Source organism: Tiliqua scincoides, chromosome 5, assembly GCF_035046505.1.
Source record: "Tiliqua scincoides isolate rTilSci1 chromosome 5, rTilSci1.hap2, whole genome shotgun sequence".
NCBI lineage: Eukaryota > Metazoa > Chordata > Lepidosauria > Squamata > Scincidae > Tiliqua > Tiliqua scincoides.
This window is the reverse complement of record NC_089825.1, coordinates 47,521,757-47,549,443: the sequence shown is the minus strand read 5'-3', so window position 1 is coordinate 47,549,443 and position 27,687 is coordinate 47,521,757. Positions and strand designations below refer to the sequence as shown.

At 42.4% G+C, this 27,687-nt stretch overlaps 1 protein-coding gene across 1 annotated transcript in view; it reads left to right on the top strand.

The window, feature by feature from the left end:
• The window catches only part of TRIM71 (tripartite motif containing 71), a 46,919-nt gene extending 20,538 nt beyond the window's left edge, over window positions 1-26,381 (top strand). The window contains exons 2-4 of the mRNA XM_066631364.1: window positions 15,386-15,553; window positions 24,047-24,181; window positions 24,930-26,381. Of these exons, the coding sequence (XP_066487461.1) occupies window positions 15,386-15,553; window positions 24,047-24,181; window positions 24,930-26,381 (1,755 nt within the window). The remainder of the gene's footprint in view (window positions 1-15,385; window positions 15,554-24,046; window positions 24,182-24,929) is intronic.
• The last annotated feature ends 1,306 nt before the right edge of the window (window positions 26,382-27,687 follow it).

Here is a 27,687-nt window from a genome sequence, read left to right as displayed (position 1 = left end):
CAGAGCTGTCACAATACTAATTTCCCTAGTACACCTGGTTAGTTGTAATGTAGTCCATTTTGCAGCCTATAAAGTGAAGGTTGCTATACTTTGCAATGTTGCAAATTATGATAGTGTAACTTCTTTCAGATTGATTGCTTTATAAAATCAGCTATTTTTAAACCTTTTGTAAGAACGTAACTTGGTTTTATGTGTGCATGTTTGCTGCTATAACATGAAATTCAAACTGTGTGGTAATCTGATGTTGTACATCCTATGCATGCATAAAATGTTTTGTCCTTTAACACTCAAATGCTTTCTGTAAAGTTAATCTCTTTACCTGAAGTTCTGCTGCTGCTATAATCACTCAGAATAGTATACTCTGTGCTAAATAATACACATGTGGTAATAAATCTTAAGAAGAAACCAGATAAAATGCATTCTGATTTCTATCTTGTCAACTAATATCAAAGGAGTCCTCTTCTGCTGAAAGAAATCAAACTGAGATCAAGGTACTAAAGTGCATCTCTTAGGAGCATGTGCTAATTGCATGCGACTTCCTCCCCAAAGAACAGAAATTTTTTTTCAAGCAGTCTTATTCTTAATAATTCACTTGGCTTGTGGTAGAATACAAAGTCATTTAAGAGATGAAGCATTCTACTGGGATAGAATGAAGCCCCAGAGGGCCAGTTGCCTATCCTGGAGCAGACATACCACAGAGGATGCAAAGAAAACAAGCCAGGCCCTTGCTTGCCAAAAGCTTTCTGCTCATAGTGTTCCTCAAATTCTCTTTCTACATTGGCCAAGACACTATAGAAGAACGTAAGGAGAGATACTTGGGCAGAGTTCTTCCCATTCTATGCACTTCAGTTCTGCACATGAGAATTGGTACCTGATGTGTCCAAGGGAAAAATGCAGCCAAATTCTTTGTCTTTGACTTGCCCACGCAAACAAAAAAACTCCTTGCTGGTGTCTTGGCATGTGTGGGAATGATGAGTCAATGTATCCTTGTTCTGGACCTCCAGCTCTTGCTGAATTCAGAGTATGACATTTAGTAGATACAATCAGTACGGTTTTTAAACAGTTTTTCTTTTTTTTTATTTGTGAGGGACCACCCCTTAGTAACAAAATAAGTAATAGAAAGTACAAAAGCAAGTGACAGAAACAGGTGAATGCAGTGATGATTCAAGGCTTGTAAGCACATTGAATGTCTTCACCAAATGGTGAGTGCCATGGGGGGAGGGGGGAGATGAGCCCTCTGGGAATCCTTGGTATATTCAGTGTTCAGCTCTGGCTGCTGTTGGCCCATATCTTGCTTGAATTCAACTTCAAGCAACTGGTAAGCAAACAAAACTTCAGCAGTTAAATACTGTAGATGATTCTCCTGCCATCCTCCTTACTAAATACATGCCATTATCATTAATGATCATCAATTATCAATCATTAATCAGAACAATCATTTACTGCTGAATTATGATCCAATGCACTAACTTGGCTATCCCAGTCTACTAAAACCAGAGAATGCCCCTAATCTGAGTGGCAGCAGTATAGCATAATACAGGACTTAAATCTCACACCAAGATTAAATCGTGTAGCGGACAGTGAGGTTCAATGAATTGAGTTCCAAGATGCATGATTTTTCCCTACCTGTAGGGAGTGAGAAGCCTGAAGTCATCTCAACTTGTATTCTGTGACTGAAATGATTTGGAATGAAATCATCCTCAAATGGCAGCATGGAAGTTGGTGACTTCTATTTTGTTGAATTCATTACTAAAACTGGATGATACTTCTCCTTTTATTATTCAAGATACCTTTAACTTACAGAATCTCATTGACTAGGAGGTAGTTGGCATACCTCTTCTATGGCTTTTGTTTTTGTGATCTCATTAGAGGAGCAAACATGAACAGGCTTTCAAGATTAGTATAGTGTTTTCCAAATATACAAAGAGCTTCACATCTGTTCTTCTGATGTAAGTGCAAGTGTATGTATGTAGAATTGCCATTGTGTTATTCTGCCAAAAATTGTTGTATGTATGAATGAATATTAAAGCTTTTCAATTGAATGAAAAAACCAGAATAATAGTTTTTAGTGAAACAGCAACTTCAGTGTGAGGTTCGTTGGTAGAGATCTTGCACTGCTAGATAATCTTTTTGAGCGGAATATTGTATCTGAGATAGGAGGACTAGAATTTTTGGTAGGTTTAAACGATATCTCCCATGACATCCTATAGAACTTGTTAAAGGGTCTGCCTGGCAGCATGGAAAAGAGGTATAAATGCCATAGTTTTCTGAACATGTACATGGGGTACACAGGATTCCCCATTACCCTTTTCTGTTCCATCCCCAGGAATCTTCCCCACCAGATATTCTGTTTTAGAGTCATGCCTGTAGGTGTTAAGAATAGTCACTAGTCTTGGGCCTAGGAACTGGAAGGCAAGCCCTTTCTCAGTCTTGCATCCATACATAAATAATTAGGCAGAGCATGACAATCTGTAAAGCAGTCCCCTTCAGCAGCACAGAGAGCCCAAGTCTCTTTTGCATCAGTGCTTTTGCTGGAAGCTACTGCAAGGAGAAATCCACATTCCATTGCTTTTGTTAACTGTGCCTGGCACTTGAGAACTTTTGGAGAAGGGAGGCAGGTGGGTGGGGCATACTGGAAAGCTGACCAACAGTGGGGGGAAGGGAGCCGGTATAGGAATTGTCCAGTGAGGTCAGAGTTTAACTTTAGCGGCCATTCATCAGATGTGGGTTGATTGCTATGGATTCCCAGGAGACATTTATCTGAATCTCTGCCCTTCCCCCATGAGCTCTTTGAAAACAGATGGACCAAAAAAGAGGGGAGAAGAAGAGTATGACACCCAGGAATTCTTGGGGTTGTAAAATTTTTTTACAGTGCTCCATAAAGCCCTTTCCTAGAGCAATCAGGTTTATGGCCTTGCTCTGGTACCCCTTGGCCTGCTGTGGCTGTAAAAGATGAATGGCCTCATGATATACTTCACTGGCTTCTGAAAATGAAATGGGTTCCTGTTACTGTGTTTTTGCATTTTTCAAAGTGTGTATGCCCAACTGAAGAAATGTTTCCTGTTTTTTAGGAAATGATCCATTTACTTGAAGTTAATGTCTCTTTAGAATGCAAATTGCTATTAAGCATCTCTTGAGGTTTTTGTCCCTGCCTTTTTGCTTTTGCTGGTGCTTGTCAGGATGCCACATGGTTTCTGCAGGAATGATTTGAACTGGAATATTGCTAAAGCTTAACTAGTGCATCACCATATGTGAAGCATAGCTGTTTTCTTCTGTGGAACACCTCTTATGTACTTGTGGAAGCTTTAAACAGTTGTGATTGGAAGCAATTTAGTAATTCCAGGAGCTAAAAGCATTGGCTTGAAACTTCTGAGTTTGATTCTTCTTGCCATAAGTGTGTGTGCATGCACAACTTTACAATCCAGAATTTCTGAATGCTGTTTCTAATACCTCTTTCATTGTTAATTTTTTGATAAACTGCATTGCTAATATTGCATTTATATAGTAAAACAAAACAAAAAATTGGTTCCCTGTCTTAAAGGGGCTCACAGTTTTAAACAAACAGGTGTAAGGGAAATACCTGCAAATGCTCACTAGAAGATATGCTATGGTGGGATGGACAGGGACTGAATGCATTGGGTTTCTAGATGTGGGCTGGGCCTCTAGGATATTCCTGGGCTATGACCTGACCTGGAAATTGTAGAGCAGCTATTTTCAACCTTTTTCATCTCATGGCACACTGACCAGGTGCTAAAATTGGCAAGGTGCTGAACACCACCAGTTTTTTGGCCAGAGATAAGGCACACCAAACCGCTGGTGGGGACCCCCCCCCATGGCCCAACTAATAAATGACCCTCCACGGTATACCTGTGGATCATTTGTGGCACACCAATGTACTGCTACCCAACAGTTGAAAAACTGTGTAGAGCAGTGTTCTCCAAACTTTTCAGCCAGAGGGCTGCATCAAATATCTGGCAAGGGCCAAAAAAAGAGAATTAATATGAAATTAGAGATGGAACATTAGTGATGGAGCTTAGATGAATGAATAAATGAATGGGCTCAAATTTCCAAGATTTCTTCAGACACAAGTACATACCACAGAAATACAGCACACACTCAAATGGACCCCATTCCTCCACATCCCAAGCAGCTTACTTAAATATAAAGGAGTAAATACCCCAGAACCAGCAAATAACAAGAAACACCTGGAGCATGTTCTGGGGGCTGTGGAGGCCTCCCCAACCCTCAAAAACCTTCTAAAGCCTTCAGAGGGCACAAAAAGATACTTCCAGATTTTCAGGAAAATCAGGAGGTGATGTTTTTAGGCCTTTAAAAGGCATTCTGAAAACACCCTCTGGACACAACAGGAGCACAGCTCTGGTCACGTTCAGTCAAGTTGTCCAGAGGCTCTCAGGGGACCAGAGGCTGGCCAGGGGCCAGATAGAAGCTCCTTGAAGGCTGCATCTGGCTCCCGGGCTGGGGTTTGGAGATCCCTGGTGTAGTCTGCAAAGTATAGAATTGTAAAGAACTAGAATTCCATTACCATACTGGTATAGCACAGTGGCAATAAATCAGGACTTCTCCAGTGCAAATCTCACCTCTGCCATGCATCAGGTCATTCCCTCTTAACCTCAGCAGCTGTATGACAATAGCGCCATCCATGTACATGGTGCTTTACACAAAGTAAAAAGACAAACCCCTGTCCCAAGGATCTTACAATCTAGAAATTTGACAGGTGGAGGTATTTATTCTTAATTCTTCGTATTAAGAATATTTATATACCACTTCTAAACAAAAAAGTTTGCGAAGTAGTTTACAGAGAAAAGCAAAGTTCCCCTGTCCCAAAAGGGCTCACAATCTAAAAAGACAGGCCAGAAAATAGGCACTAGAAAAGACACTAAGCTGGAATGAAGAGGGACTGTTGCTTCCCCTCAGTTAAACATAAGATGAGTACCACTTGAAAAAGTGCCTCTTTATGCAGTTAGCAGAGTAATCAGGGATGGACTGAAGAAGCATATGCAAATTGTTTTGTTACACACACTTAACTCAGGCCCTGACCAAATGTGCTCTTATTCTGTGGAAAAATACCTTTGCAAGTTTCAGCCATGTGGGATTTGCTACCACATGTTCACTTCAACCTTGGGGGAGGGGTATTCATGGAAAAAGTTGTGCTAGCCCATCCTCCAGCATTGCCAATCATTGTTTGGCAGACTTCCTGTGTCTGCACGTATCCTAGGGTGCATACGTTTTTGAGCTAGCCACGATTGCTTCTATCACAGGAAGTGACATCGCTAGCATGCTTCTAGCTCAGTTATTAACAAACAGCAAGCACAGAATGTGGCATTTAACTTACTTCATGGTGCTTTTGCGATGTTAAATATTTATTTACGAGAGCTAGAACCAGAATCGGAAAATGAGAAGTGTTGCTGCAAGCCACCTCAATGGTCTTGAATGAATTTTGGGGTATATTGGTATTTTTACTTTTGTCTGGGAGTCAAATGATGTTATGCATGGTGGCTTCCATACCTTCAGGCTCAGATGAAAAGTTGCAAGTTTCACAGATGTGCTAGAAGCTTAAAAACATGTGCACCCATAGCACACGGGGAGATTTACGTACACCTCTAGCTGGCTAGCTCAAAAACCTATGTACCCCAGTAGTACTTGGCAGCCGAAAGGGGTGGGAGCTTCCTCCTGAGCGTTTGCCCTTCTGAGGGAAGTAAACTTCCTACTCCTGTAAGTGATGACATTTTTGCCTACTATGTGTTTGCTGCACCAGTGTGCACAGAGGGCTGCTTTACTCATGCAAGAGCAAACCCCTGGCCTCTCCTCAGTACTTGCTTCTAAGAAAATGGGCGTAGAACAGTGTTTCTCAAACTGTGGATTGGATCCACTAGGTGGGTTGCGAGCCAATTTCAGGTGGGTCCCCATTCATTTCAATGTTTTATTTTTAATATATTAGACTTAATGCTACCAGGCTGTGACTGCATTTGGAGAAATGTTACAGATCTGTATTTTTAACAGGCTACTATATATATGCTTTTAACAATGATGATAAATGGAACTTACCCAGGGTAAGCATGGGTAGGATTGCAGCCTAGGATTGTTTAAAAAAAAAAAAAAATTCTGCTTGATGATGTCACTTCTGGTCATTACATCATTTCCAGTGGGTCCTGACAGATTTTCATTCTAAAAAGTGGATCCTGGTGCTAAATGTGTGAGAACCACTGGCGTAGAATCTTGTCCCAAAGCAAATGTGTGGGGATGATCATCCAAGCAGCTGCCCCACAGCCCTTCATGTCCACACTTGGAAGAGCAGATAAAGAAATTTCAAGTCCAAACAATTATTTTTTTTATGAAACAAAGATGTAGAAAGAAATTAAATTGATTCAGCATGGGATTGGAGGAACATATTGATTAGCTGTCAGCATCCTCCTTTCCCACTGGAAATCCTATATGCATTTTCTTGTGAGTAAGCTCCACTGAACTCAATGACTGACTTCTGAGTAGGTGCTGCACCCTCCCCCCACACCCATGCAAAGGGAGCCGCCTTTTTAAAGCAAAGGGAGGATGAGCTCTGACAAAGGAGGGTTCTGCTGGGAGACAGTTTAGGGCTTTCTCGCCTCTTCTGAGGAGTCAAAACTCATGGATATTGACAACCATGTGAATTTTCCAGCTGCACATGGAAGATTTGGAATTCTCTGACTAAGGAGTGAAAAGGGTACTTGGCTTATTCCATTGGGAAAAAACTCATGGATGAGGAAGCCCATGAGTGTTTTGCATCAAAGCATGCAGTTGTTCTTTGGGAAATGTGGATTTCCACATGGGTTTTTGCATGTTTGTTCTGGGCCCTAGTCACAAGGCTTTGGGACTAAAGCATGGTCCAAAGCCTTCTGGAAAAGATGGGCTTTCAGATGGGATTTGAAGGTTGTGAGGAGACATTTTGTACATGTTCTAAGGAGATAGTTCCAGATATAAGGGGGACCTTGCAGTCCCTCTTGGAACTGATTCTTGGTTAGAATTACATACATCAAGATAACACCTGTGAATTACTTTGCACCATCAAAGCATTATACAAGTGCTAAGAAGTATTTAGCATGGCTCTCATTTGGGGAAAACAGGGAGGGGCAAAGTACAACCTGTCAAAGAGTTTAGCTCTGCTAACTTCTGCTGTGCTTTGAATCATTTCTTCTCCTCAAACATCAAATACTTTGTGGGGTTTTGGTGAGACCTGGTCCTATTGAACAGGCCCTGGCGTATTACAAGCTTGTAATTGGATCCTTGAATTGTACAAGCAAGAGGTTAATATTTCGCCTTTGTCCATGGAATTGATGAGTGTGTTGCTTCAGAGAGAAGGTAGTTTTTGAGTGATAAAGATTGGGCAACCTGTGTTAGCTTTACAGCAGTTCTACAATCTAAAGAACCTGTCATTCTGCTTTTGCACATCTCTTTTGTTGGTTAAACCATCTCATTTTGCTGCTTGCCTGGGGGTAAGATTAGATTAGTAGTGAGTAACTCAGGCAATTGTGTGCCCCCCTCCTGAAAAAAAAAACCATCTCTGGATTCCACCAATTTAAACGATTATCAATTGGTTTCCAAATTTCCTTTCTTGGGTAAGGTGATGGAGTGGGTGGTGGCATCCCAGCTCCAGGAGATCCTAAGGGAGATTATCTGGACCCTTTTCAGTCTAGCAAAAGGCTGGGCTTTGTGACAGAGGCAACCCTGGTTTCCCTAAAAGATTTTCTTCATTAAGGATTAGATAGAGTGTGTCCCTACTGGTCTGGTTGGACCTCTCAGCAGCCTTTGATACTGTCAACTATGGTATCCTTCTGGGTCAGTTGGCTGAGTTGGGGTTTGAGGGGGGCACTGTTCTGTGGTGCTTCCATTCCTTCTTGGTCAACAGTTCTCAGATGGTGATGCTGGGGAACACTTACTTGCTCAGTGTTAGTGTGGAATGCTGCAGGGTTCTATCCCCCACACTTTTTAACATCCACATGAAATTGCTGGGGAGATCATGCAGAATTTGGAGTGAGGTGTAACCAGTATGCTGATGACTCCCAACGCTATCTCTCCTTTCCACCTTGTTCTGGGAGAGCTGTGGAAGTCCTACAGTATAATTTACCATAAGGGTCCTTAGCATAGGTTACTGCTTGCCCCTGCACTAAGGATGGGAGCGGGGCCTGCAATTGCTTTCCCTCCTATTCAGTCCAAGGGAGACATTGAGAAATCCCAGTGGGCTGCGTGACTGTTTCTATCTGCAGGTGACAGCCTGATAAGCATTATAAGTTCAACATCCTGGAACCAAAGGAGTGTAGGCAAAATACAGAGTTGTAGATTCTCTGCTTTCCCTGCTGTTGCCCATATCTCATCCCTACAGCCGTCTTTCTCCCTCTTGTGCTATTTCCAAGTTCCATATTTTGGAAATAATGGCTGGTGCAAAATGTGGTGGCTCAGTTATGATATGTTGACATGTCCAGCACAGGACCTGCTGTCTATTGGTTATTTGGGGGCACAATTCAAAGTACTCCTCTTTCTTTCGTTGACAAACTTCTCATTGTGCGCACCATTGCAAACTAAAGTTTTTGAGTACAGATGGAGCCTATTTATCCATGTTAGTTCCGTGACTCGGCACACGATTAACAAAAAACGCATTGTGCTAAATTCCACAGTTACGCAAACACGCTGCAGCCTGACACTTCCGGATGGAAGGAAACTAAGGCAGCTGTTCTCAATCCCCTCCCCTCCATACTCAACCCTCCTGTTGCCAGTTGTCCTGCTTCTTTCACAGGTGGGATGCTGAGCTTGCTTTGGAAGCCTCGTCCTCTGTGTCCCAGGTGGCCTCCCAACAGCACTGCAGGTTCTCCTCCTCCTCTTTGCTGCTGCCACCACTTCTGCAGCCCTCCCTGGCCACCATCATGGAAGCTCCTCTGCCCCTCTGCTCCCTCCTCTGCTCACCCTCGCCTGTCTCTCCAAGGCTTCCCAAGGCTTGCTTGAGAAGGCTTGCTGGAGCAGGAGAGCCTGCATCATGGGATGGGGGGGGGGAATTCGGCAAACACTCCCTGGGTTTTTTAAAGCAATCCCCTCTCCTCCCCCTCTTGAGCCCTCCCAGTTGCCAGCTGTCCCGCTTCTTTCATGGGTGGGATGCTGAGCTTTTCAGAGTCCAGCCCTATGCGTTTCCATTATAGTCAATGGGGCTTACTCGCAGGAAAGTGTGGAGAGGAACCTAAGCTATATCACATGTTTTGCTTGCTAGAAAGACTTGCTTGTGTCTGATTGCCTGCATCATGGGGGGGGGAATTTGGCAAACACTCCCTGGGTTTTTTAAAGCAATCCCCTCTGTTGCTACCACACCGTCCTGTGTGTGTGTGTGTGTGTGTGAGAGAGAGAGAGAGAGGGAGGGAGAGGGAGAGCTCCAACTTGCTGTACGTGTTCTGGTTACACAGGGCTTTCTGCCCCCCTCTTCAGCCTCTTTGCTGGCTCAGGGGCTCCAGGAATGTTACTGTTCCTTCAAAAGGGGAACCTCTTCCAGGGCTCCAGGGCTATTCCCTGCCTGGAGACTTTTTGCAGTGTTTTGGGCTGCCTGGAAATGGAGGGAGATGCCAGCACAGGGCAAAGGAGGCAAAGGTGTGTGTGACTTTCAGTACCCCCACCCCATTCATGTTGAGACAAAAAATCACAGATGATAAATCTGTGGATAAATAGGCTGCACCTGTACTTAGAATATGGCTCTGTATCTCAAAGGGGCTTATAATCCAAAAAAGAAATACAAGAGAGCAGCAACCTCCAGTGATTTGTAGATGACATCTAATTTTTTATGTTATGTAAACTGCTGAATATTCTTAAATATTTTTTGGGGGGTTGTAGTTTCCTGCCAGTGCTACAGTACAGTACCTCCTGCAATGGTAGGAGAGTGCAAGCCCCCATAGCTTTCCCTTTGCTGCTGGCGGGAACACTGACAGAGAGAAAGGGAAGGGGAACATTTAAAATAAAACCAACTCCTTACTTGCTGTATGTTGCTTCCCTTGCCACTTTCTATGTTGGCACCTGCCAGAATCCTTTCTCCAACTCCACTCTCGCTGCTGCTCCTCTTCCTCACCACTACTGTAAATGCACACCCCTTCTATTTATGTTTTTGAGGGATGGAGGGGCTGATAGGTGTTTGGGGACGGTGACGGGTAATGTGATCCAGTGAATTTCTCCCAAGTGGAAAACGATTTTGACCGTTGCAGAACTTATTTAGACTTGGAGAATTTTTCTGGCATCCCTGCTTGAAACTCAGGCTTCTTCCAAAGCAGATGTATAAGATGATTTTTTGTTTTCATAAAGCAGAAGATTGACTTTCAGTTTACTGCAGCACCTAAAATGTAGTTAACTTGAACCCAAATTGATGTTGGAGGGCATTTCACTCTTCAGAAATAAGAATCCCACCATCTAGTTGTAAAAAATGCCCCCCCAATTCGGTTTAAAATACCCTTCTGGATGGCTAAGCATTCTCCCACTCACAAAGTTGTATGGAGTCATGGTGGTTCATTAGTTCTACTTGTGTGTAGAAATCATCACATATCTTTTCAGAGATGATTCATGCCTGCAGGAAGGCACCCTGAACACCAACTGCAGACTGTCGGAATTATTATAACATACCCCTTTCTTCCCCCATATCCTTTTTTCAATCTGATGAATGATTAAAAATTCACTGATTAATATTGTGTTGCTTTTGGTTGGTCCTAAATATTACCTCTGATGGAGACTTGTTGGCGCACAGGGAGTGCAAAGGGTTGCTGGTGGGTCGTGTTAATTGGGGCATGTCAATTAACAAGATGAAGCAGGAGCAAGCCATCAGCCAGGTGGGAACCAAAAGTAAGTGGCATGTCTAAGAAGGCAAAAAGGTGAAGGCAAGACATATAGCTTAAGTAGTGCACCTGGGTCATGCAGTTTAGCCTGCAGTTTCTTCAACGAGTGGGCTGCTTTGCTTGTACTGGAATCTGGATACCAGCAGTCCCTGGCACCTTAGAATTGTCAGCCATTATCTTGTCCCTTGAAAGGTATTAAAATGAGAGTTCAGGAAAGAGCTGTACAGGAATATCCCTTCCCTGGTGATGTGATCAGCACTCTACCTTCCAGGGCAATGGGTGGAAAATAGGAATCCTACCCTGTGGCAGATGGAAACACTCTTTAGTTCACTGGACAATGAGTCTATGGTGCCCCTGAACCCATTTTTGCTGAAGCATCTGCAATGGAGAAGTTATCCATCCTACATCCAAAGGGTGTTACACTTTAGGTTCATTGGTCATGGTAGCAGTTGCATCTTTAAACAACCATCTAATCCAATAATGGATGTGTGTGTGAAATGGAACTGAATACCACCTTGAGGTCTCCGCTTGCCCCTTCTTATAATCTGATAGGGCCACCTGTCATGCACCTCTCAATTGTTTAAGGAGATGGTTCTTGCATCCAAGGTGTACATAGCACTGAATTATTGTCATTCAGGCTGTTGGGTTGACGTTTTGCTCCATCAATAGGGTTGCTGTCCTACCAACCTTCTAAAGGCCATCTGTAAGGCTGCTACTGGACTGTATCAACCAGTTTTGGAAGGCACTCTTGTGCTTCCAGCCTCTTTCATGACTTGAACAGAGATGTACCCAGGAACCTTTACTGGCATAATAACACAAAGACTACATAAACTCCATATTTAACGGAAATTAATATCTTGGTAAGCCCAACTTAACATTTGTTGCCTTAAGTTGTGTATTTTTGTGTTGGTGCATAAGAAGTCTGACATAGTTATACAGCTTTGCCTCAGCATTGGTGGGGGATGCTTTCCTGACCCCCACGGATACCAGAAACTGTGAACACTGGGGAAATGCTATATAAATAGCGACCCCTCCCCATGCCCCCATTAAATTACCTTTGTTGCACTGGAGAATTGCTTGCAGCATGATCTTTTTTAACCATTCTGCTTCAACTGAACTGCTGAACCTGCAGCAACTAGCCTGCATGCTACAGAGAGACTGACAGGAAGCCTAGCTTTCCTCTAGTGTGCAGGCTGATTGCCTACATGTTTGGCAGTTCTGTTGAAGTAGGATGGTTAAGGCATTATCATCCTTTTCTGGGGAGCCATGTGCGGCCTCTCCAGGCCTTGGAACACCCTCGAAACATGACCAGGGCACAGCTCTGGTTGTGTTCAGAGGTCTGGTGTGCTCTGACCCATTGGTTTGTTTATTGATTCCAGAAAAAAACCCTCGTGGATGCCAAGACACAGCTGTGTTTTTGGTTGAATAGTGGTGAAGAAATTTTCTTAATAATAAGATTCAGTTAGAGGTACATAATATCCATATAAAACATCTTTAAAAATTTTTTGGCTGTAGATTGAAGGTTAACTGGGGGTGTGTAATTTTTATCAAAATTCTCACATTACTTATGGAAGTTCCATGTTAAATATAGTTCGTGTGAAAAGGTATGTGCAAGCTTAGTTGTTTGGAAAAATGTGTAGCACAAATTGTTCTATCATTTTCAGTAGTGCTTGGTATGCTTTAATCATGAAATTTTTTCCTTGCTTTCTGTTGGTAGCCCTTATTGTGTTTCTACTGGATTTCCATGAAAGGAGATCCCCCTGTCTGTTTCTGTGGTAGGAGATACATGAAGGAGGCGAAATTTTAAATCATTTTTTGCTTATGGAAACTTGAAGAAGGCAACTAAGGGATGAGAAGGGACACTAGCAAGTTGTTATTTGGCTGGTCAAGTATGTGAAAGGACATGCCTAACACAGCAGTGCCCTCATCCCTACTTACATAAGAACATATGAAGAGCCCTGCTGGATCAGGCCAAAGGCCAATCTAGTCCAACTTCCTAGATTTTACAGTGGCCCACCAAATGCTTCAGGGAACCTGAAACACACAAGACAACAACAAGACACAACCTGCGTCCTGGTGCCCTCCCCTGCATCTGGCAATTTGAGGTAGCCAACCTCTAAAACCAGGAGCTTGCACATACCTACCATGACTTGTAACCTGTGATGAACTTTTTCTCCAGAAATTTGTCCAATCGCCTCTTAAAGGCATCTAGGCAAGATGCCACCACTGCTTCCTGTGGCAAGGAGTTCCACAAACTAATTTCACGCTGGGTAAAGAAATATTTTCTTTTGTCTGTCCTAACTCTCCCAACACTCAATTCTAGTGGATATCCCCTGGTTCTGGTGTTATGTGAGAGGGAAAAGAGCGTCTCTTTATCCACAATATCCATTTCCTGCATAATTTTGTATGTCTCAATCATGCCCCCCCCCACATTGAAGTTCTGAATGCAGATTAACTGTAAATGAGCCCCTTGCCCTGTATTGCTTTGTACTTGCAATAGAAATGGGGAACTTTGGCAAGGCTGAGAATAAAGACATCAAAATTACTCCCATTTTTCCTTTACTCTGCATGGTAATTTACATGGGGATCCTCTCTTACCAGCAGTATGTGTGAAAGTGTCAGTCAGAAGTAGCTGGGCTTGGCAGGGAAGGTGGTAGTTGCAATTCTGTTTTTGGTTACCCCTACTGCAGATGAGGCAAGAAGGAAAACAGCCTCTTGAAAATGGCAGAAATATCCTAGTGCTCCTCCTTGCCTTTGGTCTGGACGGGGGCACTGAGGTTCATTGAGAAAATGTGTCAGATGAAGAAAATAGGCAGGCCAAATGGTGATTCTTCCCTACTCCCACATAGACCAGTAGCTTGAGATCTTGGTGTATCTTGATGCAATTGTATGAGATGGACTGAATTGAGCAGCTGAATGGCTAGCGGAGAACACTTCAGTTGTGAGCCTGTGAAGACTCCTGCAGTCAGGAGCCTGACTTGAAAAACCAGTTTTATATTCCAGACTTTAAAAAAACATTTTCCTTTTGCTAAGAAAACAAAAATAACTTTTTTGCATTGAAGAAGGCCTTGGAGAACCAGTGCCACAGAACGGGCACAGGTTCTGTGATTTCTTACTGGATCAGAGGACCCAGAGGCTTTCTTTAACAATCTGTTAATTGTTTTGATTACTTTTTCCTCTCTTTTGTGGCTTGTGTGGCTGAGTGACTCCTACACTGTGCCTTGTATTCTTTCGGGAAGCAGCATCTGGATCTGCATGACAGGGCTGCTCTCTGGCCTTTGACCTCGCTTTGCTTCTGGCATTAACTGTTTCAGAGGGTTAATAGTAGGTTTAGCTTGAAGCTGAACCTTTGCTCATATTGACGCCATTTTCTCTTCAGTTGGCCCCTTTTGACTAGAAGCGCGGGGGGGGGGATCCTCCTCTAACAAGCAGGAGAATTGTGATATTCATGTGACTTGATAGCTGACCCCCTGCTGGTTTCTGCTTTAGTGCTTTAAAATTTAGTAAGAGTATGTTTCTATGCACATTTAACCATTACTTAGCCTTAAGTTCTGGAATAAAACATTAGCAGTTCATTACAATAAAACTGTTTTTATACAAAGCACCACACAGTTCTGTGCTGCTGAAAGAGCAGTACAAAAGTCTGCTTAAGCACAAATAAAAATGAAATAAAGGCTTCTGTCTCAACTAATTCTCCTAGTTCTGTTTTGAAAGGTTGCACTTTGTGAAAAGTACATAATTTTTTTCCGCAGCAGTTAAGGAAATCATTGTTAGCTGTAATGCAAGTGTAGAAAAGGTAAATGAATTTCTAAATGAACTAACAAAAGTTCATTTCCTCCACAAATAATACGTATGTTTAGGCAAACACATTGTGATGAAAAAGAAATATCTATCCTCTGGTTTAATTTCTAAGATGAGCTGATGCACATCTGGGAAGTGAACCTGAGGAAGAATTGATCCTTTTTATCACCTTAGCCCAAATTTTGAAGTGGTTAACCAATTTCAATTCATGTTAATGATGCCTTTTAAAACTATTTGTGTTTAAACAAAACTGGTATATGTTGTTTGATTGAGCATTGCATTTCACTTGGCTTCTTTGAGGATGGTCTTCTAAATCAATTGCAGTATGATGCAACAGTTTTAGTTTTTTTCTTATGAGGTGGTTCTGAGTTTTTTTGCCAGCTCTCTAAATGAGTTACTAAGCCTTGCCACCTTTGCAAAGTACTCTGCTACTGCCCTCTGCTGGATGGAATGTGAAAAAAGCATCCTGATTTGCTGGTGAATCTTTCACTAATAAGCTTCTTACTGACAACACTTTAGCTAAAAGCTGTAATTGCATAATTTATTCTTGGACAAACTTCAGAGAATATTCTTTGTTGTAAGATAGCTTTGTGCACATACCTGGAGCCTACAAAGAAGAACTTCCTGGCTTTCAATAAATTTTATATGTAATTGTTGTAAAAGTAAAGACTGCACAGGTGGGTCCCCTCCCCTGAGTGGCTCTGCTTACATATATGTATTCACTTTTTCTTTTACAGGTGCTACATTTCTACTGTGACACTTGTTCTGTCCCCATCTGCCGGGAATGCACCATGGGACGACATGTGGGTCACAGCTTTATCTACCTCCAAGATGCCCTGCAGGACTCCAGGACCCTTACCATTCAGCTACTAGCTGATGCTCAACAAGGACGCCAGGCTATTCAGGTAAATATGCAAGTAGCATAGTTGTTGTTTGACATCCTAGTGGCTAACTTATATGATGAACCTCAAGCAGAAACCATCTGATAAGCCAGGGATGCTCAATAGGTGGATTGCGATCTACCGGTAGATTGCAAGGCAAAATGAGTAGATCGCGGAGTGCCGACCCCCCCCCCTTCAGGTGCCTCTGGGAGGAAATGCCGGGAGTAAGGCCCATTGTACTCAATGGGGCTTACTCCCAGGTAAGTGTGGCTAGGATTGCAGCCTCACAGCCTAATCCTAGGCATGTCTACTCAGGAGTAAGTCCTGTTATACTCAGTGGGGCTCAAGGTACACCAACATACATTGTACACATAAATGTTATATGTTATGATGGCGCGAACATTGTAAAAAAAACTCTGGTAGATCTCCGGGCCTTGCTGGGTTTCAAAGTAGCTCTCGAGCCAAAAAAGTGTGAGCACCCCTGTGATAAGCTAATCATTCAGGGAAGGGCTGAGGCTTAATGGCAAATATCTTGCATGCAGAAGGTTCCAGATTTTCAGTCTCCAGGTAGGGCAGAGAAAAATTGCTATTTGGAACTCTGAAGATCTATTGCCAGTCAGTGTTGACTATACTGATACTCTGACTTAGTATAAGGCATTCCCTGGATGGCAGCTGCATTTCTGTCACAGAGAATGAGTTTTAGGGGAAGAAAATTAGCTCAAGAAAGAAGGAGCAATCCCTTTTAAAGGACCTGTTCCTTGCATAATGAGCTCTTGTGTCAAGGATAGTCTTCTGGGACTTAGAGGACTCTCCTAGCAGTGAATGACTTAATAGGAACTTGGGGATGGGTTTGTGATGCGTATGTGGAGTGTATTGTGACTGGATAACCAGGTACAAAGGTTGCAATTGTTATTAACTATCTAGATGGGGTGGTAAACAGTGCTGAGGAGGAGTCAGCAGTTCTGATGCACTTTGCATGAATGATGTTGGGGAATGTATTCCTGGAAGTCAAATTTTCATTGCTGGATAAGATGGTGAAGGCCATTATTTCCTTCAAGGGTGCAATTTTTTGGAAATGCTGCCAGTTCTATACACAGGGCCTCAGGAGTAGCTGAAGAGTCTTAATGCCTGGATGAGATATAGATGGTGGGAGTAGAGGTTTGGATTTGTTAAGCATTGGTAATATTTTGGGACAAGCCAAAATTTGTATTAGCACAAATGGGATGGACTCCATTTTAACCTAAATGGAATCAATCTGCTGTTGCCTAACATTAACAAGGCTGCACAACAGTTTAACAGACTTCTGGGGGAAGCCCAACAGGAGCTGGGCAGAATCCATTCCAGGTGAAAGTCATCCCTAAGGTAGTGGTGGTAGTGGTTGTTTTACTTTTCAGCAAAAGTAGTTCACGGGAAAGCGTACATAGTAAAATAAATCAAATGGTTCCCAAAGGACTAACAATCTTTAAAAAAAAAATACAGAAGAGACACCACCAGCAGCCACAGGAGAAGACACAATGTTGGGGTGAAGGACAGTTGCCTGCCCCTGCTAAATATAAAAGGGCAGCACTTTAAAAGGTGCCTCTTTGCCCAGTTAGCAGGGTTGAAAGTGTAAATATTCCAGACCCTCCAGAAGGAAAAAAGGTACAATTGGGAAATGAGCATATGGTAGATCAGCAGGTAAAAGAGGACAAGACACATCAATGACATTTGGGAAAGGATTTATATGCAGTTGCCAGAAGTCTCTGAGCCAAGATGGGGGAACTGGAGTGCTTGGTTGCAAAGGAGATGTAAATATAGTGGGGACAGGGAGTGGCATATTAGCCTATGTCTAAGAATGGATGGAAGGGGGATGGAATCCAGGAAACTACAGGACAGCTGTCTTCACATCTGTTCTGGACAAGTTGGCATAAAGCTTATTTTAGTAATTATGACTTGGAAGAATAAGACTTGTTGAAGGAGAATCAGTGTGGTTTCTGCAAAGAAAAGTTCTGCCTGCCTAACACTCTAGAATTCTTTGAGATTTCAGCAGGCATGTGGATAGATGAGATCTAGCTATATACTTGGAGTTTCAAAAAGCTTTTGATAAAGTCCCTCACAAAGGTTCTTGTCATGGAATAAGAGGTCAGGTCCCTTTATGGTATCTAGTTAAAGAAAAGGATGCAGGGATTAGGAATAAATTGGCAATTCTTATAGTAGAGAGACGTAAGAAGTGGGGGTCCCCCAAGGAACTATCTTTGGACGAGTGCTTTTTTTCCATAAATGACCTGGAGTTAGGGGTAAATAATGAAGTACCCAAGTTTGCAAATGATACCAAACTATTCAGGGTGGTTGAAAACCAATCAGATTGTGAAGAGCTCTAAAAGGTATCTATCTCTAAACCGGCTTGAATGGGCAACCGCATGGCAAATGTGTTTAATTGTCAATAAGTGTAAAGTGATGCACTCTGGGGCAACAAATTCCATCTTCATATATACACAGATAGGATCTGTCAATGGTGGAAAAAGAAAGAGATCATGATGTCATAGCAAGATAGTCCAGAGAAAATGTGGACCGATTGTGCAATATCTGTAAAGGAGGTAAAGTCCATGCTGGAGTCATTAGGAAAGTGATCCTGAATAAGACTGCTAATATTATATTGCCCTCGTATTAATTGTAAGTAATACTTTTCTTGCATAAAAGCACATGCAAATGTTATAGCCACTTTTGTGGAAAGAGCTTTACCTTAGTACAGCTTGTTAGACTTGGATAAAGAGATTTTCCTCTTGGAAAATTGTCCTTTTCTTAGGCCAAAATTCTTCCCTTAAGATGCAATGGTATGAAAACTGCTCTAAGTTTTATATGTACATAGAAGCAAGTTTTTATATCAAAGGTTTGTTTTTATGTTGTTGGTTTTATCCTCTCTGTATTGTTGCTTCCAAGGCATGAAACCAGCAAGCTGCACTTTTTGAATATTCGGAGCCCGGGAGCTGCATTTTCAGCACTTTTTATTTCAATCCTGCAAACCTCTTGCAAAGCCTCCTGAACCTACTCCCTACATGCTGGACCTAGGGAGTAAATTTACTCCCATCACTAGACCAGTAATTTTCTGTTTCTTTGACTTTTGGCTAAGATGTGCAGCATGTTTTCTCTGAAATCTTAGTCTTATGGCTTTTGTGTGTCATTAAGTGGTGCCTCATTATTCTTAGATTGGGAAAAAGTTGTTAAAACTGACCTTTTTTCCCCTCTAAGAGTGTATGTGTTTGGTATTTTTTTAATGGTAATACAGATTAGCCTTTGGATCTTAGACTGAACAGGCCCAGCTCATGAAAAACTGCTAGTTTGTCGGTATACTTGTAATCTGCCATGGTCTACTACCCTGAAGCATTTTCTAATCTTTCCACTATAACTCGAATCCAGACATTTTCAACCACTGTGCCGTGGCACACTGGTGTGCTGCGAATGGTCACCAGGTGTGCCGTGGGAATTTGGGAGAGGATCATTTATCAATAGAAACTTTGGGGGATGTGAGCCCCCATTGACAGCACAGTGTGCCTTGTCAATTGTCAAAAAGCTGATGGTGTGCCTTGACCATTTTAGTGCCTTGCCAGTGGGCTGCTTGATGAAAAAGGTTGAAAATCACTGCTCTAATCTGTAGGTACTATAACCCTTGGTGTGGAGCTTGAGGGGCATTGCCTCCTAAATCTCAAGAAGAGATCACGCAGTCCAACTTGCAGCTTGAAATCTCATGCACTCTAAAGGATTTTGAATGATGAATTGCTCTCTCTGAATAATGCCATCTGTTGGCACTGTTTTTAATTTTTTACATGAATTTCTGAGGATGCATGCAAATGAACTATTCTGAACAGCAGGTGCTAAATTCAAAGGCTGGAAAAATAGTGGGGAAAATTTCCCTTGGTTGCAGAGCCAGATTCTCAGAAAAGGAAATGTTCAGATAGGTTAAGAAGATGCAGCTATTGCAAACTATTCAGGAATCATTACAATGTATTTACAAAACATATCCTTGGTTATTTGCATTGTGTATAGACCTCTGTGAAGATGAGTTGAATGTTCCCGAACTAGACAAAAATACATAGGCTGCTGTATCACCTGATAACAGGTGATGAATCTTGCATCTCTGGTCTCATCTGGGCAAAAACTTCAATTGTAGAGAAAAGAAACTAGGTTTACTGGATGCCAAAATGCCAAGAAAGGAGTTGGGTTGAACAGCTCTTCCTGACTTTCTTCTCCAGTGGTTCCAGGGTGGCTCAGTCTTGAGCAACTGGGAAGTTCCTCTCTCTTGTACAGGTGGGGTCAGATAATAATCCACGTCAGTTTAAGGGGGATCGGCTTGCCCAGGGTCCCCAGACTGACCTGGTCTTGTGTGCAGGGCATGCAGTTTTAGCCCAGCTCTGCCAAGGACCATTGATCCGAAGCAGAGCAAGCAGGCTTGTCCAAAATAAACATTCTATCAATTCCATGGGCTTTTCTTTGTTAAAGAACATCTGTAAGAAGAAGAACAAATTTGGAAAGTGGGAAGGGTCCTGCAGCAACTCTCTCTTCTCTTTCTACAACTGCTGAGTTTGCATTTAGATCTTTTCTCCAGCTCTCTGTCTCATTGCAAAACTATACCTTGATGCCCCAATAAATCATTCTTTAGGGAAACTCTCCCCTTGTAAAAGCCTCAAGGGTATGAACTTGTAGATTTTTCAATCACTGCTTTCCCTCTGGCAAATTCTACTTATCTAACTGTGTGTTGATCATGTTTGCTCATAAATCTAAACCTTTAAATTAAAACAAAAAATCTAGGTGACCAAAGGTCAGGACTCTTCCATCTGTAGTGGTAAAGCCATTAGTCCTAATTTTCTAATCATACACTACCTGACATTTGCTCTAAAAAAGGCATCCTTCCTATCTGACGTAAGTGTGTTTTGAATGAGGGCATGTGATTTACCAATTTCAAATGATTAGTTCATGGTGCCAGGACTGACCCTGGAACCTTGCCGGAGAGGCTTTATTATTTGTGTGTTGTGTTCACCTGGCTCTGTTGGGTTGGAGGGGAAGCTCTTAGAGCTTGTCTTCTAGGTCAGAAGTTCTCGACCTTTTTTTTGCACTGGGACCCACTTTTTAGAATGACAGTCTGTCCGCACCCACTGGAAGTGATCTCATTAACCTGGAAGTGATATCATGGCCAAGAAGGGAAATTTTTAACACCCTCCCATAAGAGAAAATCAAATCAAGTAAGAAAATTAAAAGTCGTAAGTATATGTTTAGCAATTTATTTAAAATAAAGAACAACCCTCTGAAGACTCCGAACCCTCCCAAGCAGTTGCTTATCTGTTTAAAAAAAAATTCCTCAAACATCCCAAAGGCTGCAATCCTATATCCACACTTCCTGGGAGTAAGCTCCATTGACTATCATTGTTAAAAGCATATACATAGTAGCCTGTTTAAAGTACAGATCTGTACATTTCCTCGACTGTAGTCATATATCATGGTAGCATCAAATCTAATATATTAAAAATAAAATACACATTAAAACGAATGAGGACCCACCTGATATTGGCTTGTAACCAGCCTAGCGCAGTCCACAGTTTGAGAAAAGCTCCTCTAGGTGATGATTATGACAATGCCAGGTGTCTGTGGATGCAGACCTTTGGAAAATGTACTGAAATCTGCTATTGGCAACATCCCAATTAAAAAGTTGGGAGAGTCGGGAAATATTTAGAAGTTGCATGGGAAAGTTTTCCCATTATGAGCTATGAGGCTGTTCCAGACAATAAAGAATAAAATGAAATTAGAGTTCTTTAGGGTTCTTCATGGCATCAACCATAGTGTTTTTCTGATTGCTGTGTGCAGCCTGTTCCTCTTTCGTAATCTACCCTGGAGAGGATTAAAAAATATAGTTGTTCCACTAACCAATCTTCTTCTTGTTCTCATTGCTAGAACCAAGGAATGGTAAGAGGTATTTCATAGGCTGCTTTATAATTTCCATGCAGTCTTACTCATTCTTGGTCCCTGGCTCAGAAGCTTTGTGCAATTGGCTGCTTTTCACAAACATTTCCTTATAAGGATCACTGTTGTCAGGTGAAGCTTCTGGGCCAGGAACTGAAAAGCGAATAGAACTCATGGAAGTGTGCAGTGCTGGGTTTCCCATTGTGTGAGTAGTGGTACATTTCAAAGACCAAAAAAGAGTCTTTTTTGTGCGGGCTGAGGCATGCACACTGGATTTTTATCTAATCTTCAATTTGTGGGACAGACATCTTTTGCTGACATTTTAGAGAATTGGAATTGTGAATACTTGCTCTTTAGCTAGACTTATGTGATGTTTGTTTTTAGAAGGTGGAAGAGGACAGGGAGTTATTGTAATTGAGCTCACTAGAGTTTTTGTGTTGGGGGGACGGGGATCAGGACATCTTCATTGGTCTTATTCCCCACATTCCTCTGAGCTCTTTGATCAACCCTAAATATGGTTGCTATTTCATTAGTGGTGAGCAAGATACACTCTGTACATGCTGTGTAAAACCTCTGTAGTGAGTCTAGTCCTCTATGGCAGTGTTTCTCAAACTGTGGGTCGGGACCCACCAGGTGGGTCACAAGCCAATTTCACGTGGGTCCCTGTTCATTTCAATTTTATTTTTAACACATTAGACTTGATGCTGCCCTGGTATGTGACTGCATTTGGGGAATGTTATAGATCTATACTTTTAACAGGCTGCTATGTATATGCTTTTAACAATGATAGTCAATGGGGCTTACTCCTGGGTAATTATGGGTAGGATTATTAAAAGTTTTCCTGCTTGATGATGTCACTTCTGGCCATGATGTCACTTCCCAGGTAATGACATCACTTCTGGTGGGTCCTGACAGATTCTCATTCTAGAAAGTGGGTCCTGGTGCTAAATGTGTAAGAACCACTGCTCTGTGGGGTACGCGCCCTTTAGACCTTTGTCATTCTGAAATACCTGAGGGAGATTCTGTGAGTTGTTGGAGACTATGAGTGAGGCGAAAGACCCTGAGGAGACTGAACTATTGAGCCATCTCAAATCAGTATGCACTGTCCAAGAAGACTTGTCAGCTTGAGAAATAAGACCAGTTCAGTTGATTTGAAACACTGAAGAGACCCTCTTATACTCATAAATTACAGTGAGTGAGTGAGTGAGTGAGTGAGTGAGTGAGTGAGTGAGTGAGACTCCACTCAGAACCGTGGCATGCTGTGAAAGGTAATACACTTTTGCTCCTATCCCACTTTTCATGCTGAAAATTGCCCCCTCTATATTATTTGAACTAATAGACACTTCAGAAGATAATTTTAGGTGTGAAATCTGGTGCAGGGGCAAATTTTTTATTTTAATGCACATATAGTAAAACTGCAGGTGAACTTCTCATATCCCAGCATCAGAATTGTCCACTCTTGACTCAGAAGAAGACTCCTGACCTGCACAGATGCAATAGTGTCACCAAGACAGCCTATGGAAGCCCCTCCGGGGCAACCAGTTAGCTTGGTAATAAATGTAAGTAGCAACCCTGTTCCTATAGCAACAGGGATGCTGAATTTGGGCCAGGATACCACTTCCGAATAGTCCAGCATATCTGGGTTCACAATAATTCAGAACAATTTTGGTCCTGAAGATGCTGAATTATTGGGGTTTTACTGTATGTATAAATATACATACGTGATACCCCTCCAGAATTCAGAGCTGAATTATCTCCCCCAGCAGCTGTGTTTTGAATATGAGAAGTGAACTTCTGATCCACTTCCTGGTTAAGCCCATTGTTAACGTTGTGCATAGTTTTGGTCCAGAGCTATGGCATTCAGACCAGGTTCTGGTTCCATGCACTGGTGGGCCGTTACTCTTAACCCTTTTCTTAGATTACCTAAAAAAACAGGTAGTAGGAACAATATATACATCTATGCCCTACATTAGACTGAAAAAGGGGAATTTTTTCCCATAAGAAAAAATTGGGTAAAGATATAGACTATAGAGAGTTGCATGCAGTCATGTAAAATATAGCCCTAAACTATTACTAATAATAATTCTAAGAGGTGATTCACTGCAAGTCAATCTGATTGTGCCCAGGGGACCATCCGTGCCTCATTCGTCCAACAAATTTATTTGAGCTCTATATCAAATAACACCGTCCCATACTTTATTTACAGTATTGTAATAAGTAGAGGTGTCTGAAAACTATTTGTTTTTCTCATAAATAAACCAATTGTGTTCAGTAAGACTTAGGCTGTAATCCTATCTTACTCACTGGAATAAGTTACTTACTCTAGTAATAAGTTAGAAAATTAAGCCTTGTCCCCAAGTACCCTAGGATTAGATCCTGCATGGACTCTTCAGTCTGTTGCAGTTAAAACTGGTAATGATTGTGGTCTAGTCTTGAAGGTGCTATCTTGAAATTTTAGGCCATGCTGTGATTATGTTCTGTTGTTGGTCTATTGTGCTAGAAGCATTGGGGATGCAAGTAATTCCCTGTGCACTGCTGTGTAATTTCTGTGACTAATTAGCTTCCCCCCATCTCCTCTCATTTTAGCTCAGTATTGAGCAAGCCCAAGCAGTAGCGGAACAAGTTGAGCTGAAGGCAAAGATGGTACAATCCGAAGTGAAGGCAGTGACATCTAGGCATAAGAAGGCCCTTGAAGAAAGGGAGTGTGAGCTGCTGTGGAAGGTAAAGGGAGGGGGAAAGCTGAATGATCCATGAATTCTCCATGTCATGTGCCATGGCGTATGTACTTCCACGGCCTGTGCCATTATATGCTTTGAAGGGGCATTTGACAGCTGGGACAGGAGCATCCACTAATGCCCATTGCATTGCCACAGGCAGTCATTTGGGCAAGTACTTTGATTTTGTCTCTGACAATGAACTTGTGTCAATGTTGTCCAGCTGAGAAACAGATAAAATACAGGTGCAAGATAGTCTCTTTCCACTGCCGCCCCATTTCAGCATGTCTTTCTTCTTACCTCAGTGCGCCTATCACAAAAATGTGGTTATACTTCCTGCCCAAACCAGTAGGGACTTTTTCATTTTTTTTCAGTCACCTTATTGTTGTATCTCCATCAGAGATGAATTTTAGGGGGATAAAATATGATTTTCTCCCCCCTCCAATTTTGGGTTATTCCGTGAGATTTCCTTCCTTCTGTGAAAAGAGTCTTTCTTCTAAAAAGAGTGCCTCCTTCCTTTAGAGGAAGAGTACTTCCTTAGGAAGAAGGAAATGTTACAATGCAACCTACAAACGCCAAATCCCAAACCTTCCCACCCTGTTATCCTGCAGAGCAGAAGAGAGGAATGAAGTGCATTTGCTGAGCATCAGAGCAGTTGTGATTTTCAGTTCAACGCTGCAAATAAAATAATGCTTCTACTCTGATATGTGTCAATGGTTTTAACTGTGCATGTGTGTATCTTTTTTTTTTTTTAGGTGGAAAAAATACGGCAGGTGAAAGCTAAGTCACTCTACCTGCAAGTTGAGAAGTTGCGTCAAAACCTAAACAAACTAGATAACACCATCAGTGCAGTCCAGCAAGTCCTAGAGGAAGGGCGGAACATGGATATCCTCTTGGCTCGAGACCGCATGCTTGCTCAGGTACAGGAGCTGAAGAATGTCAGAGGCTTCCTGCAGCCTCAAGAGGATGACAGGGTCATGTTCACACCTCCTGATCAGGCATTGTATATGGCCATCAAATCCATGGGGTTTGTCAGCAGTGGTGCCTTCGCTCCTCTGACCAAAGCCACTGGGGAAGGTCTCAAACGTGCACTGCAAGGCAAAGTGGCCTCTTTCACTGTGATAGGCTATGACCATGATGGAGAGCCTCGCCTTTCAGGAGGAGACATGATCTCTGCTGTGGTAATGGGACCAGATGGAAATATCTTCGGAGCAGATATTGGCGATCAGCAGAATGGAACCTATCTCGTCAACTACAGGCCCCAAATGGAGGGAGAACACCTGATATCAGTCATGATGTGCAACCAGCACATAGAAAGTAGCCCATTCAAAGTCATGGTAAAATCTGGGCGCAGTTACGTTGGCATTGGACTACCAGGACTTTGCTTTGCAAGCGAGGGGGATAGTGACGGCAAGCTGTGTCGCCCTTGGGGTGTCAGTGTAGATAAAGAAGGCTATATCATTGTGGCCGATCGCAGCAACAACCGCATTCAGGTCTTTAAGCCCTGTGGTGCTTTCCACCATAAGTTTGGCACCTTGGGCTCCAGGCCTGGTCAGTTTGATAGGCCTGCCGGCGTCGCCTCCGACTCCTCGCGGAGGATTGTTGTGGCAGACAAGGACAATCATCGTATCCAGATCTTCACATTTGATGGCCAGTTCATTCTGAAGTTTGGGGAGAAAGGAACCAAGAATGGGCAGTTCAATTACCCATGGGATGTTGCAGTCAACTCTGAAGGCAAAATCCTGGTGTCTGACACTAGGAACCATCGAGTTCAGCTGTTTGGGCCAGACGGAGTGTTCCTGAATAAGTATGGTTTTGAAGGTGCACTCTGGAAGCACTTTGATTCCCCAAGAGGTGTGACATTCAATCATGAGGGCCATCTCGTCGTGACAGATTTCAACAATCATCGCCTTCTAGTTATCCACCCTGACTGTCAGTCAGCACGCTTCCTTGGGTCTGAAGGCACAAGTAACGGCCAGTTTCTGCGCCCACAAGGTGTGGCGGTGGACCAGGAAGGTCGTATCATTGTGGCAGATTCCAGGAACCATCGTGTGCAGATATTTGAGCCGAATGGTAGTTTTTTATGCAAATTTGGCACTCAGGGAAGTGGCTTTGGTCAGATGGACCGTCCTTCAGGTATTACAGTCACCCCAGATGGCATGATCGTTGTAGTTGACTTTGGAAACAATCGAATTCTCATCTTCTAATTTGTGCTAATCTGTACTAGGAAGAAACTGTCTCAGGGAAAATTATTTTAAGAGAACACACAAAAAAAATTACAAAGTTAGTTCAAACCTACCTCATCTTTAATTTTTTTTATAGATGAATGTACTTCCCCTTTTATCTGCAGGGAAAGATCCTGTGGTGTTGTAAACTTGTATCTACCTCATTATCTTGTGTTCCTTTACCTCTACAGTATACACAGCGCAGTATAAAATTAACCTCTTTTTCCCTGGATGGGGCATCATGCACAAACATGTATCTGTGCACATTTGGTGGTTTGTGTGGTAACCTTGTAGACTCTGCCAAAAAAGGCGCACTCTCATCTTGAAGAAGGAAAAAAAAACCTCAGTAGTTTTAGAGACTTTTAATTTTGTGTTCTGATTATTCGGGGGGGGGGGGTTGGAGGAGGGTGAAGGGGGTTGTGTTTCTAGATGCTGCTGCAGCAGAGAACTCTTTCCTTGTTCTCCTTTTTTATACCTCAGTGCATTTGACATACTGTTTGACATAGTTATCTTGTTTCTAGAAGATGTTGATTTTTTTTCTCCCCAAATTGGAATAGGATTCACCAGGGAAAGGCTAGGGTCATTGCATGTCAGTTTTGCAAGATTCAGTAAATCCACAACACAAAGAAAAACTGTTCAAGGAAATGCACAAATGTGTTTATTAATCTTCTTATTGGTGGCTTTCAGCCTTGATCCGAAGGGCTGAATGGCCAAGCGCTGCTCATGTGTCAGGGCCCCTGAGTCTGCCTTATGTTCTGGAAGCAGCTCTCCTCACTGTTGGACAAGTTCCTCTCCTCTTTGGGAGTGACCTCTGCAGGTGAGGTGTGGAGGCAAGCCAGAAAAACTATATAGTGCACAATTGCATGCCCTCTGTGTTAATGAAAGGAGATCGTTTGGATTGTAGCTTTGGTGTAACTAGTTATCAAAGTTGAATATGGATTTCCTTTTGAGCCAGTTTTTTTCTCTCATAACCCCTTTTCCAGACTTTTTAAAAAGCCGCCTCTCTCTCTCTCTCTCTCTCTCTCTCTCTCTCTCTCTCTCTGTGTTGGGAGGGTTAACATGGGCAATCTGTGGCAATGAGCCAAATGCTTGAGTTTAATGTTCCATTTTTTCTGAAGAGGCAAACTGTTCTGAAGGCTTCTGTTGAAGAATTTTAACTTTCTCTCCTTGTGTCCTTATGTGCAGCTCTGTCAAGAGAAGTATTTAATCTTTCAGAGATAAACAGGAAGCACAAATTTGGAGGTTCAGGGTGTGTTTCAGAAGGAAAACAGATTGTAGTAACTAATTT